We start from the raw sequence: 12,696 nt of genomic DNA on the forward strand, positions 1-12,696 counted from the left end.
GAACCCAGACTGGCATGGATCCAGATAATCAGTCACATCCAGGAATGTCTGTGGTTTTTAAAAGACTGCCCTTTGGCAAAGTGTCCTCTGTATACCAAGTGACTCTCCGACCGCTAAGATCTTGGGATGGAGAACTGCCCTTGCTAGGTATAATTCACTCTGCAGTATGTCAGTCTGTGCCGCAAGTTCAGGGTCATCCCCTTCCTATTGCTCACGGAATCTTTCAAGAGCTCAGAAATCTCCTGCTCTTTAATCCAAAATGGGTTGTTTTGACAAAGTACCCAACCACCAAGCAAGTATAAGCTTAAAAGTTTAAATCGTTGAGTGTTCTTCCAATTAATGAGTTTCTTCAAGCTACTGCCACAGCAGTGTGGGAACCATATTTCTTGAACTCTGTGGGTGCGCTTTAATCTCGGGGGGGGGGGGGTTGCACGGTGGGGAGCGGCACCGCCAGGCACCTGTCCTCTGAAGGTCAGCCCCGTTGTGGTGCTTACCGGGAAGGGTGCGGTGGTGGATAAGTTGGAACGGTTCGGGTGCTGTGGCAGAGTCAGCCTGCCATTGTTCCCACCCTACACCACTGTACACCAGCCTCCTTGCCTCTTCCAGTAAGCAGAGAAATGTGACTAATAGCAGAGCAGGTGAATGGTACCACCGCTTAAGACCTTCTCCTAGTCAAATGGGGAAGCAAATCCCCAAATGGCTTGCGAATTGTGCTGGGCACGGCCAGTTATATTCGCCTTTATCATGGATTTAGCATCCTTGCTGGGAAGAGATACTGGGTCCACGGCAAAGACCCACTTGATCAACCCTGCCAACATGGTTGGGTCATTTAAATTTTACCCCAGCCACATAGGATCTGATCCTGCAGAAATTGCTCATATCTATTAGGGGCTTGTCCATACTTCTGCTTGTACCATGCCTAGAAAATATGGGTCCGAGTGGTTTCGCCCTTGCCCCACTCCTTTCCCAGGGTAAACCTGCTCTTTAGCTTTGAATTGGAACGAATGGCAATCTGTGGAGAACCTGATTGCTGTTTGCTCTGGTTGAGCACTAAAGAGTAGTTTCCCCCAAGGGACAAGAAGAAGTATGGAAAAGCCCTAGGAGAACATTTAAAGAATGCTGGGTGTAAGGTTGTTTGTGTGAGTGTCACACACACAAGGACTGCCCAATTAGAAATAGGAAGTTGCCTACCACCTGACTGGCACTGACTATTCAGGACCTGATCCTTTTAACTGGGGATGCCAGGGACCTTCTGCATGAAAAACATGTGCTCTGCCACTGAGCTATGGTCCCTCATCTTGAAGTAGACTGGCCCCAACCAGGGCAGTTCCAGAGCACAGATGCTTACTGCATCAGTACTGGATCTCACCATGGAGAAACAATTCCTGTGCTGCTAAAGTGATCTGTAAAGGTGGATCAAAACATCCATGGAAGCGGATGAGACCAGCTCATGGTTAAATTGATCTGTTGCAGGCAAAAAAGAGATTATTGTGGTACTTTTTATGACTAATAAAGAAGAATGCCCCTGTGGTGCATCCCTCAGCCTGCTAGCTAATAGGTTTCAAACTGTACACTGAAGGGCAATATAGTCATGCATATTTAACTGATGCACATGGACTTTGAAGCTGCCTACACATGACTACTTTTCATGTGATCATTGTAGCATGTATGACAGAATAGATGAGCTATCTCAGTAGCTATCCTAGAAAGATCCCTTCAGAAATAATGGACGCTCAATTGCAAGGAGAGTCTTACATAATGGCTGTCACATCAGAGGATTGCAAGAATCCACCCCATTCTGTTAATCCACTGTTAATATAATAATAATAATAATAATAATAATAATAATAATAATAATAATAATAATAATAATATATTATTATTTATACCCCGCCCATCTGGCTGGGTTTCCCCAGCCACTCTGGGCGGCTTCCAACAGAAAAATAAAACACAGTAATCTATTAAACATTAAAAGCTTCCCTGAACAGGGCTGCCTTCAGATGTCTTCTAAAAGTCTGGTAGTTGTTTTCCTCTTTGACATCTGTTGGGAGGGCGTTCCACAGGGCAGGCGCCACCACCGAGAAGGCCCTCTGCCTAGTTCCCTGCAACTTGGCTTCTCGCAACGAGGGAACCGCCAGAAGGCCCTCGGTGCTGGACCTCAGTGTCCGGGCAGAATGATGGAGGTGGAGACGCTCCTTCAGGTATACTGGATCGAGCCCATTTAGGGCTTTAAAGGTCAGCACCAACACTTTGAATTGTGCTCGGAAACGTACTGGGAGCCAATGTAGATCTTTCAAGACCGGTGTTATGTGGTCTCGGCGGCCGTTCCCAGTCACCAGTCTAGATGCCGCATTCTGGATTAGTTGTAGTTTCCGAGTCACCTTCAAAGGTAGCCCCAAGTAGAGCGCATTGCAGGAGCGGGAGATAACTAGAGCATGCACCACTCTGGCTAGACAGTCTGCAGGCAGGTAGTCTCAGCCTGTGTACCAGATGGAGCTGATAAGACAGCTGCCCCGGACACAGAATTGACCTGCGCCTCCATGGACAGCTGTGAGTCCAAAATGACTCCCAGGCTGCGCACCTGGTCCTTCAGGGGCACAGTTACCCCATTCAGAACCAGGGAATCCTCCACACCTGCCCGCCTCCTGTCCCCCACAAACAGTACTTCTGTCTTGTCAGGATTCAACCTCAATCTGTTAGCCACCATCCATCCTCCAACCGCCTCCAGGCACTCACACAGGACCTTCACTGCCTTCACTGGTTCTGATTTGAAAGAGAGGTAGAGCTGGGTATCATCCACATACTGATGAACACCCAGCCCAAACCCCCTGATGATCCCCCTGTTAGTTCACTACTGGGGTCCACATGGGACCTGGTCTGCTGTTCGTACACTACACCCAAAGAAGCTCAAGGGCCGAAATAATTGGATATTTGCTGAATCCATTCAAGATTGTGGCTGCATACACACCAGACATTTAAAACACATTTAAAGCTTTCTTTTTTATCCCAAAGAATCCTGGGAACTGTAGTTTACCCATCACAGAACTTCAGCTCCCAGGATTCTTTGGGAGGGGAGGGAATGTGCTCTAAATAAGCTTTAAATTTATGGCATGTATGCAGCCTGCCTTTTCTTTTCCCTCTACAGTATTTCTGATGTTCAGGCTGTGCATGCCATTGCTGATGTATGCAGAACAGCCTACCCACCCCCCCAAAAGGGGCATCATCAGGCTTGGCGGGAATCCTGAGGTTTGCAGAAGTACAAATATATATATATATATTTAGAAGTACGAAAACACCTAACCCGGGGGGTGGGAATAGTCCCATGGGAACTGTGTGCTCTCGATGGGCATGGAATTCTGGGTGAGCATGGCTGAAATTCTGGGCAGGAGCACTACAGACCGCAGGATTTCGTTGCATTTCCAATCTGCGCTCCCTTGGCCTGAAGCAAGATGAGTGCTGCACCCCATATTCACCCTTGACTGGACTTAAAGGTCCAGGAGTCCTTTACCTTTTACCTTTTTTTTTAATATTCCAATGTGTTACTATTCATAAAGATTGCCTATGCCAGACTGGGCAGAAGGTAGATTGAGATCTACTAGTAGGTCTCTGGGTGATTTGATCAGCAAGGATTTCTGTCCCTCTGCTATCTATTGCAAGCAACTCCCCCACCCCTGGAAAATAGAACATCATCCAAATAATACCCCTTTAACGGGCCATATTACTGAAAAACTGAGTGGGATAACACAGAATAACCCCTTTGATCATTTACTTTGAACATATACTGTTCTATTTCCCTCCAGAGGGGACTTGAAAGTGATGGAAACTTTATACCTATCAACAACAAAAGGCTTTTTAATAAGCTTTCTCTTCTTTATAGGTTGTTGTCATTGTTGTTATTATTGCAAGTCCGGTTTTATTGGTCAAACACATGAAAAGGAAAACAGGCAGTTCTATGCATGGAAATAAATAGCTGGCCTTTTCAAAGACAGATCCCTCTAAACAGGTGCATGTTGCATCAAAAATGTGAATCTTTAAATGAATCTGAGGCTAGTAACAAGACTACTTTTTGTTCATTGATACATGGATTGTGAAAATCAAGAAACTGCCTTTCCCCCTTTCTTAAAACAGATAAAGAAATAACGGAGCCCTGAAACTAATTCCCATTTACATTTTAGTGTATAAAAGCTACCACAAACAGTGAAATATATCATTCTTTACTGTACCTTAATTACTGGGGCTAATAATTAACATTTAATAGTCACATTTCTGTAAGGGTCTGATTTAGGGAGACTTTGCATAATATAACACCACTTATATTTTGCCCCATATTATACTAGGAGACAATACTATGCAAAGTATGTTTCCTAAATGTCTTCTGTGTTGGAAAAACCAACACAAATGCCTGAGTTAGCAGACAGATGTGCGTCTTTACTCATATGCAAGTGGACCTTTGGTTTTCAAATGCTGTAAAACCATTGGGGGAGATGAAAAAGAATTTAAGAAAAACAGTCTCTGCTCATCAAATGTAACAGAGTTCCTAAATCCACAGAAACAGATCTTTCAGCTAGTCTGGTCCTCTTCTTTTGGGAGGTAGGTACTAACTGGGGTAAATGGGATGATCTTTATAGATAGCTTCTTGTTGGTAAGCTTTCTGTAAACAAAAGACTTCTGAGGCTCCGTTTTACCACTCTCACAAGCTACTCAAATACATTCTTTTGCGTCATTCAGGCTGGGCTCCCAGAAGGCGGCAAGAATCAACTTACCCCAACCATCACATTGAGCTGGTCTCTGTTTGGCAGGAGGACGCACATGTTTCTAAACTCGGGTAGCATCTTGTTTTGCAGAGCTTGCTTGCTCATTGCAGAACCGGTTGCAAACTTCTCATACCCACTCCGCCACGTAGCGATGCAGCAGCCAGAGTCTCAGGAACCAAGCCAACTCCTCTCTCTCTCTCCTCCGAACCTGAGAAACACAAATCCTTAAGAGTTTGTTGTTCAGGAAAATAAAGGTGGACGTTGCGAGCGGCAAGAAGCCGGTATGTTAAAGCGATCTCTTGAGCGTCATTCTAATAAGCAGCGCTAACAGCCAAGCGTCTCCCAAGGCTGCATTCACGGGGACACAGTCATAGGTAATTCCAGCCTTAGTCAGCTCTTTCGACAATTAACGGCTGGTTACATTGGACTCGGGAGAGTGGCACACATTCCCTTCTCCTGAGTCATTAGCCTTGTCCCCCTCATGCCAAGTATCACAGTCCAGGGTTTTGTTTTGCTTTGTGGATTTGTCTCACCTACGTGGGCAATCAGCCCTCAAAAGCACATTCTCCCTCATCTGAGTCACTGGGAAGTCATGCAAAGAGCAAGAAAGAATGGGGAGAGGGGATCCGTAGAACACCAGGTGCAAGATTATGAAGTCAACAGTAACCAGCACCACAGGACGGGCAGCTTTCCAAAAGGTGAATCAGAAAAAAAAACCATGCTCACGTGCCTTTGTGAGTTAAAGAGTATTAGTAAAAGTATGTGGGGAGGAATTTATTTTTTTAAAATGTCAGCACAGAATGATTAGAGAGGACACTGGATTTCGGTGGAAGTGAGACACAGAGAAGGTATATACACCATGCTGTCTAATAAGCCATTGCTGCATTAGTGTCCCTCTGAACACAAGATGCTAAAGGAGCCATTAAGTGGAGAAGAATTATTACCCACACACCTTGCTTGCATCTGGCTGGCTACATCCAGAAACAGGATGTGAGACTAAAAGGACCTCTGGTCAATTGGGTGTATACCTGCCAAGTTCCTGCCGGAAAAATAAGGGACCGGCAGACCGGAAGTAGCGCTGCCGCCATTTTGGAACTGGGCGGAGCATGCTCAGAAGCGAATTTTAATGCTGCTCTGCCCAGTTCCAAAATGGCCGTCGCGCTAGAAATCGTTTCTGCGCATGTCCAGAGACTCCAGACATGCGCAGAAGGAGCCTCCCCCGGCCGGTAAGTAAACCGGGGGGGGGGGGAGGAATCCGTTTTTTTCAGCTGGGAACAGCTGGAAAAACGGGGGTTTCCCGGGGAATACGGGAGACTTGGCAGCTATGGTTGGGTGGCCAATGTTTCCCATGTTGCAGAGGAGAGCCCTATCTGTGAAGGACGGCCCAGTCCAAGCCCAGTCTAAAGATAAAGATAGAAAGAACCCTAAGAAAGGAGAGCAGGAGAAATCCTGAAGTTGCCCACCAGCTGTTACCATTGGGCAGCAGATTGAGCAGCCATACAGGCCAGTCTTTCTCACTCCAGTGTGATGTACTGTATTCAATTTAAGGTAACTGTTTCAAAATTTGCATCTATACATCCACATTAGCATACGGTCCTTTAATTTATTAATTTATGTTGAATTAAAGTCCACACCACGTTTCAGGAATGAAACCCATCTCCAGACAGTTGGCATAACACCGGGGTAGCCAGCGTGATGCTCTCCAAATGTTTTGGACCTCAGCTCCCATCACTCCTGGCTATTGGCCAGGATGGGGCAGGTGGGAGTTGTGGTCCACAATACAGTCATACCTCAGTTTAAGTACGCTTCGGTTTGAGTACTTTCAGTTTAAGTATTCCACAGACCCGTCTGGAACGGATTAATCCACTTTCCATTACTTTCAATGGGAAAGTTCGCTTCAGGTTAAGTACGCTTCAGGTTAAGTACGGACTTCCAGAACCAATTACACTCATACTTCAGGTTAAGTACGCTTCAGGTTGAGTACTCCACGGACTGTCTGGAATGGATTAATCCACTTTCCCTTACTTTCAATGGGAAAGTTTGCTTCAGGTTAAGTACGCTTCAGGTTAAGTACAGACTTCCAGAACCAATTGTGTACTTAAACCGAGGTACCACTGTATATGAAGGCCACAACATGGCCTAGCGCTGGTAGAATATCTCAAAGTGCAATAGATATTACATGAAAACATTCCATATTATAGTGACCAACAGTAGCCCAGCATTAGAAAACACAACAAAATATACCACTATGCGAGCAAATCCCCACACATACTGGTAGTCTGTTCATGTAAGCCAAGGTAAAAGGTACAAGTTTTTCAAGACAGTTGGAAAATATCCAGGGATGGGGCCTGACTAGCGTCATGGGGCAACTCTATTCCACAACTGTGGGGCCACCACCAAAAAAAGCCGTAGCCCATGTGCTTGCTAGGCTAACTTCCTTTGTGAGTGGGCATTTCAACAAGGCTATATTTGCTTTAAAGTAAATCTGTCCTGACCTTTGACCTTGTTTTTTGGTGATGCGGAAGTGGTTACCTTTTTGGTGTGATAGAGCAGGGGCCCAGGCAACTCCATGCTAAAGGCTGACCAGTGAAAGTCTTTCTGGTAGTGGGGAAGTGGAGGAATTATGTCAGATCCACAGAGAAATGCAAGGACCTTCTAATAAAGGAAAAGCAAAACTCCAGGGTCAAAGCAAGCTAAAGGATGAATATTTTGGAATGAGACATTATGTAATCATGTATTTTTTTGGCTTCACCTAGCTGCCATTCAACAGTTGTTAGGACAAAACAAACTCTGAGCAAACCATGCTTACAGGCTCAGTAAACAAGCACATTGAAACTTACTTTCACCATGCTGCCTCTGGATCTTCCCAATACTCAGACAAAAGGAACAAAATTCTTAATATTGCAGGTGGGCATGTCATCAATGTTGTTTTTACAGCAAATGCAAACACCTGCCAATCATTCCATCACTTCTGTGGCTCAGAGTTATAGGTTCTCTCTACATAACAAAAGTATGCCTTGGAAGCTCCCATACCACAGCAAGCCCTCAGTTGATTTGGTGGTATTGGGGAAGCTCTGCTCTTTTGACTGTAAATAAACAAAGGAAATTTCTGCTAACCGAAGGGCAGAATGATTCTGTGCTCTGGAGTTAAATAACTTTGTAGGTGATTTCCTTTGCTTTTGTAATGTATCTTGCTAGACCTGGGAAATTTCAATAAAAGTATGGAGGCCACTAGGGCAATGGAATCTCTTTTTCCAGACACCCCTTTCCACCCTAGTAAGAACATTCTCAAATTGCTATGAGTAAAAATAGAAACATAATAATAAAAAACCCTAGTTCTGTTATATTTTAAGTGATCTGATTATAGTGTTATCAGCCACATGATATTAGGAGAGTCTATCCAACGTGTGGCATGAATCATTAAGGGTAAGCCACAACAGTTAAGAGAAGAAGGAAAGTATGAATAATGTCATTTAGTAGGGGATGAAAAATGGAATTATAACTCACCAAGGTTCCTAGACTTCTCTTACAGAGAATCAAATTATAGGGCTATTAAAGATATTGAAATCATATTCCTACGGTTTTCATGAATAATAAAATCTTGTTGAGGTTGAATTGTGAGGATTCTCACTAATATCAGCAGGGCATTCTAGATGAGCAACATCTAGAGACCATTATAAAGAGCTGAGGTGTCTCAAAGTTGTTTATCCAGACTACAATGGAAAGAGGCCACTGGCTTTTGTTGTTATTCCTAGTGCTATTTTTCTAGAACGCCTCTCGTTCTCTTATAATGGCAATGACACCCACCTGAGAGGTGCCAGAACTGAGTTCTGGTTGAAAAAAAGCCCTGGTTATCCCTTATTCCAAAGCATTGCAATCCTCCAGTTCCTAAAGAACATAATGGACATCAGATTCCATTGTTGTGAAATGTCTCCTATTTCTATAAGATGGCTCTGGTAACATTGTGGGTAGCATTTATTTATCAATTTGACAAAAAATATTGTTGTTGTTGTTTATCAAAACCTCTACGTGGTTTACAAAAACTGATCAGGGAACCTTGTTCCCCGCTCCATCAAGCTGAATAGTGCTAGTAGCAACAGTCATTCTGGCAATATAGAAACTCTAAATAGGTGGCAGGGTAGGGGGGATGCCACTTCTGCCGGGCTCTTCTTGTCCCTGCTGGTTCTTGTAATGAGTGTGACTTTGCGGTCACCCTGGAAACTCAAGATGCAGTAATCAAATCAAAGAAGACGGGGAAGGGGAGCCCAATAAGGAGGTAAAAGAGAAAGGAAGCTTCTCGTGTCCCGTTATATATTGAAGGAAGCAACCACTGCCATTACTGGACTGTATGTGCACCTTGACGGTAGCTATTCCTGCAATTAAAAGAAAATTTCACAGTATTGATGCAATACCATAGCGTAGCTAGTTCATGCTAGCCATGGGCAAACATGCATAAAGATTAAGGTTCTCGGTGTTCTAAAATCCTATGGTGTAGCTGTATGATATAGTTATAGTGTAGGCGTGTCATCTAAAGTGAATACTATGCCATAGTGGAGCTGAGGCACATTGGTCATGGACAAATATCTCCATGTGAACATGAAAGTGATCTATGTTCTTAGATCCTGGGGAGATCAGAGACCCTGGTCCCCTTCAAAACTTCCCCATGTTGTCTACTTCCAAAGGGGAGGCATCAGAGAAGGTGGGAGTAGAGGAGACAGATAGTAGCTCCAATTCCCCCCCCCCCCAAATTCAGCTATTTTATGTTCTGCCAGAGCTCCAAGAAAGTGGAGAGTAGGGAGATCTCTCTAGTTCTCTTTTCCTATGGGATTGTCTTGTGACAGGTTGGGAAAGTGCAACACAGAAGCTGCCTTATACCAAGTCAGATCCTACTAGCTCAGTACTGTGGTTTGGCAGCAGCTCCCCAGGATTTCAAACAAGGGTCTCCCCCAGCCCTACCTGGAGATGCTGGGGATTGAACCAGGAAGTTCTGCATGAAAAACAGGTGCTGAGGACCTGGCCTCCATGCATCTGACTTTGATGGAGCTCTGAAGATAAACAATGGAGGGGGTGTATCACTGCATTTATTTTACCCTTCCTCTAATCCACTTGGATGAAAAGTTTAGAATCACATCCCCCTATGCAATCAACACCCCTGCTTCCTCCAAGATGATGAAGAAGATGAAACTCTTGATGAAGTGGTTTATCAATCTTTCCCCAATAAATGAAATAAATTCTAAAGAGGTGTGTGCAAATGAAATTGCACCCCTGTGCTTTCCTCTACCAAACTGAAATGCAACTTTGTACGTCAGGTGTCTGTGTCCAATTTTGAGCAATTTCCACTTCCTGCTGCAGCCACCTCTGTCCATCCCATGATATTCTGGATGGTGCCCCAATCTTCCAGAGTGAATTTTGGGGTGTGCAAAGGGACAGGAAATCTCCCTTCTGGAAAACAACCTTCTTGGGATCCAAAACATTACCTTGCAGCCTAACGTACCTCAGAGGGTTGCTATCGAATGGGATAATTCCATATGCACCATCATGGGACATAAAGTAACAAAAACAATGGGTTGCTGGATTAACTGATGTGATGCAGTGGCATTAAAGAGGCTAACACAGGGGTGGGGAAACTGGCCCTCCAGAAGCTGTCCCATCTGTCTCAGCCAGTGTGGTCCATGGTCAGGAATGATGGAAGACATAGTCCAACAATATTTGAGGGCTAAAGGTTCCTCATCCCTGTGCTAAGAGAAGATACAAATATCCTTCTCTCTCAGCATGGTATACAATATAATCTATATAGTTCATAAAAAGCAAATATCTAAGTTAATACTACAGTATGATGAAGCGCAGGCAACCAACCAAAGAGCAGTGCAGGTTTGCACAATTGGATTGTGAACCTGAAGACAAAGCACACATACTTATTATATGCAGATGGTGTTAAGACTGTCCATATGCCATGCTTTTGTTTATCGCCGATTCTGACCTCTAAACCTCAATTAAACTGCAAAAGCCCAGTGAACGCATTGCAGAAGAATTAAGAAAAGCTGAAGTTGCTCATGTGTCTCTTAGGCTGTTACTTTGCCTGTGTCTTAAAAATGGCTTGGTCTTTTAAATTCCATGAAAGTGTGTGTTAAAAATATAATTGCTCCAACTGGGACCAATTTAAATTTCCCCAGAAGGAGAAAGAATCACCCTGCCACACACTTTTTTGGTGTTCCAACTGCCTTTAGATAGAAGTCGATACTATATGATAAACATATACTAACAGGACGATCCTATTTATGTGGACTCAGAAGCAAGTCCCACAGTTATTTAAAACATGAAGGGTGCAAGTCATCCTTGTGTTGTTCCTGTTCCATCTGCACAAGCATTTCAGCTGGTTAGATGGAACAATTCCCCGCTTTCCTCCCACTGTGTTGGGCTGTTCTGGTGGTTCTCCCAAGCCCCTCAGAGCCAATTTTGTGGGGCACACAGGTGAAGGAGAGCAGGAGAAAGTGCAATTGCACAAGTGAAAATCTTTGCACAGAACATACACTGACAGGGTGGGTTAGGTGAAAGATATTCTACTCCCCACCTCCTGCTCCAAAAGAAATTTAAAGTGGCCTAAAACAACATCAAAACCAAATCCACAAAATGCATTAAACCACCACCAGAACATACTGACATCATTGGGATGATGTCAGTAGAAGAATGGTTGAATGACTGCTGTTGGGGCAGCAAGCATATCATTAAAACACATTCTAGAAGCCTTCAAAACATTTTAAAAACAGTTTAAAATGGTCACATCCTCTCAGCCGACTGTTGTCAGGAACAGTATCTTTCAGCCATCAAATGCCTGAGTAAACAGGAATGTTTTAAAATTCCTCCTGGAAATCAATAATGAGGGAGAATGATGCATCTCATCAGGGAGGGCATTCTACAAATGGGCAACCACCACAAAGGAGGCCCTGTCATGGTAACCGGACAACCCTCAGTGGCAGCACCACCAACAGCCCTCATCACTATTTGCTTTCCAGCAGTAGATGAGAAGCCTTTGATGGAAGCTGAAGCAATCATTTGCTCTGACTGCTGATTTTTATTAGTGTATTTTATTGTATTGTTTCCACTGCCTTGATAATTTTGTATTCCTGTGCTGTTAGCTGTTTTGAGCTCCCTAGCAGGGCAGAATTTTTCCTGATGTGAAATAACAACAATACCAACAAATCTCCTCCTGTTTTCATCAATAGGAGATGTTGGGTACAATTCACTTTCAGTAGCTTTACGTGCATTATTTAAAATGTACAATATTTCATGATAATCCTTAAGGTAATGCTTCACTCTGCACAATAATATTTGGCTCCTGGAGCTGAGGAATATCACATCCAGATGTCACGCTCCCAGAAATTTATTAAAGGTTTGCCCTCGCATGGGCAGAAAAGCAATTTCCCTTTCCACAGCGAATCTAACTTGCCACTGGCTGTGAACTGTTTCAGGCCTATAGCCATGAGCCAGGGAACAGCTCAAAGTAGACACATACAGAATTGAACAGTTAATGGGTTTTTTTTCTCCTGAAATGTTCAATACTTTCTGCTTTGGTGCAAGAAAATGCTCTTTTTATAAAGCAATAAATTGTGCTAAAATTGAGATTTGGTTCATGGACTTGGGGGCTAACAAGTGGTATTCAACTATGGTTTGTGCAGAGCAGACCCACTGAAACTAACGGAGCTAACTTAGCAATGTTTATTAATTTCAATGGGTCTACTCTGAGGAAGACATAGTTGAATACCAGTTTCAGGTTATACAGAGGGGCTTTGGAATTTCTCTTCAGTAACTTGATAAGTAAGACACTCCCCAAACTCCCAGGAATTTTGGAAACTGCTTTGATGCGGTGCAAAGGTCAGTAATGGTGATGGGGGGGAGAGAAGCAGGGGACCTGGTACTTGTATGTGAATGTTTGCACTCACCT

General features: G+C 43.9%; 1 protein-coding gene across 1 annotated transcript in view; it reads right to left on the bottom strand.

The window, feature by feature from the left end:
* The window catches only part of FRMD1 (FERM domain containing 1), a 51,856-nt gene that overhangs the window by 24,017 nt on the left and 15,143 nt on the right, over positions 1–12,696 (bottom strand). The window contains exon 2 of the mRNA XM_035108533.3: positions 4,764–4,962. Coding sequence (XP_034964424.1) covers positions 4,764–4,859 — 96 coding nt within the window. The 5' untranslated portion in view covers positions 4,860–4,962. The remainder of the gene's footprint in view (positions 1–4,763; positions 4,963–12,696) is intronic.

The sequence above is a fragment of the Zootoca vivipara genome, chromosome 3, assembly GCF_965207765.1.
Source record: "Zootoca vivipara chromosome 3, rZooViv2.hap1.1, whole genome shotgun sequence".
NCBI classification, from domain to species: Eukaryota; Metazoa; Chordata; class Lepidosauria; order Squamata; family Lacertidae; genus Zootoca; species Zootoca vivipara.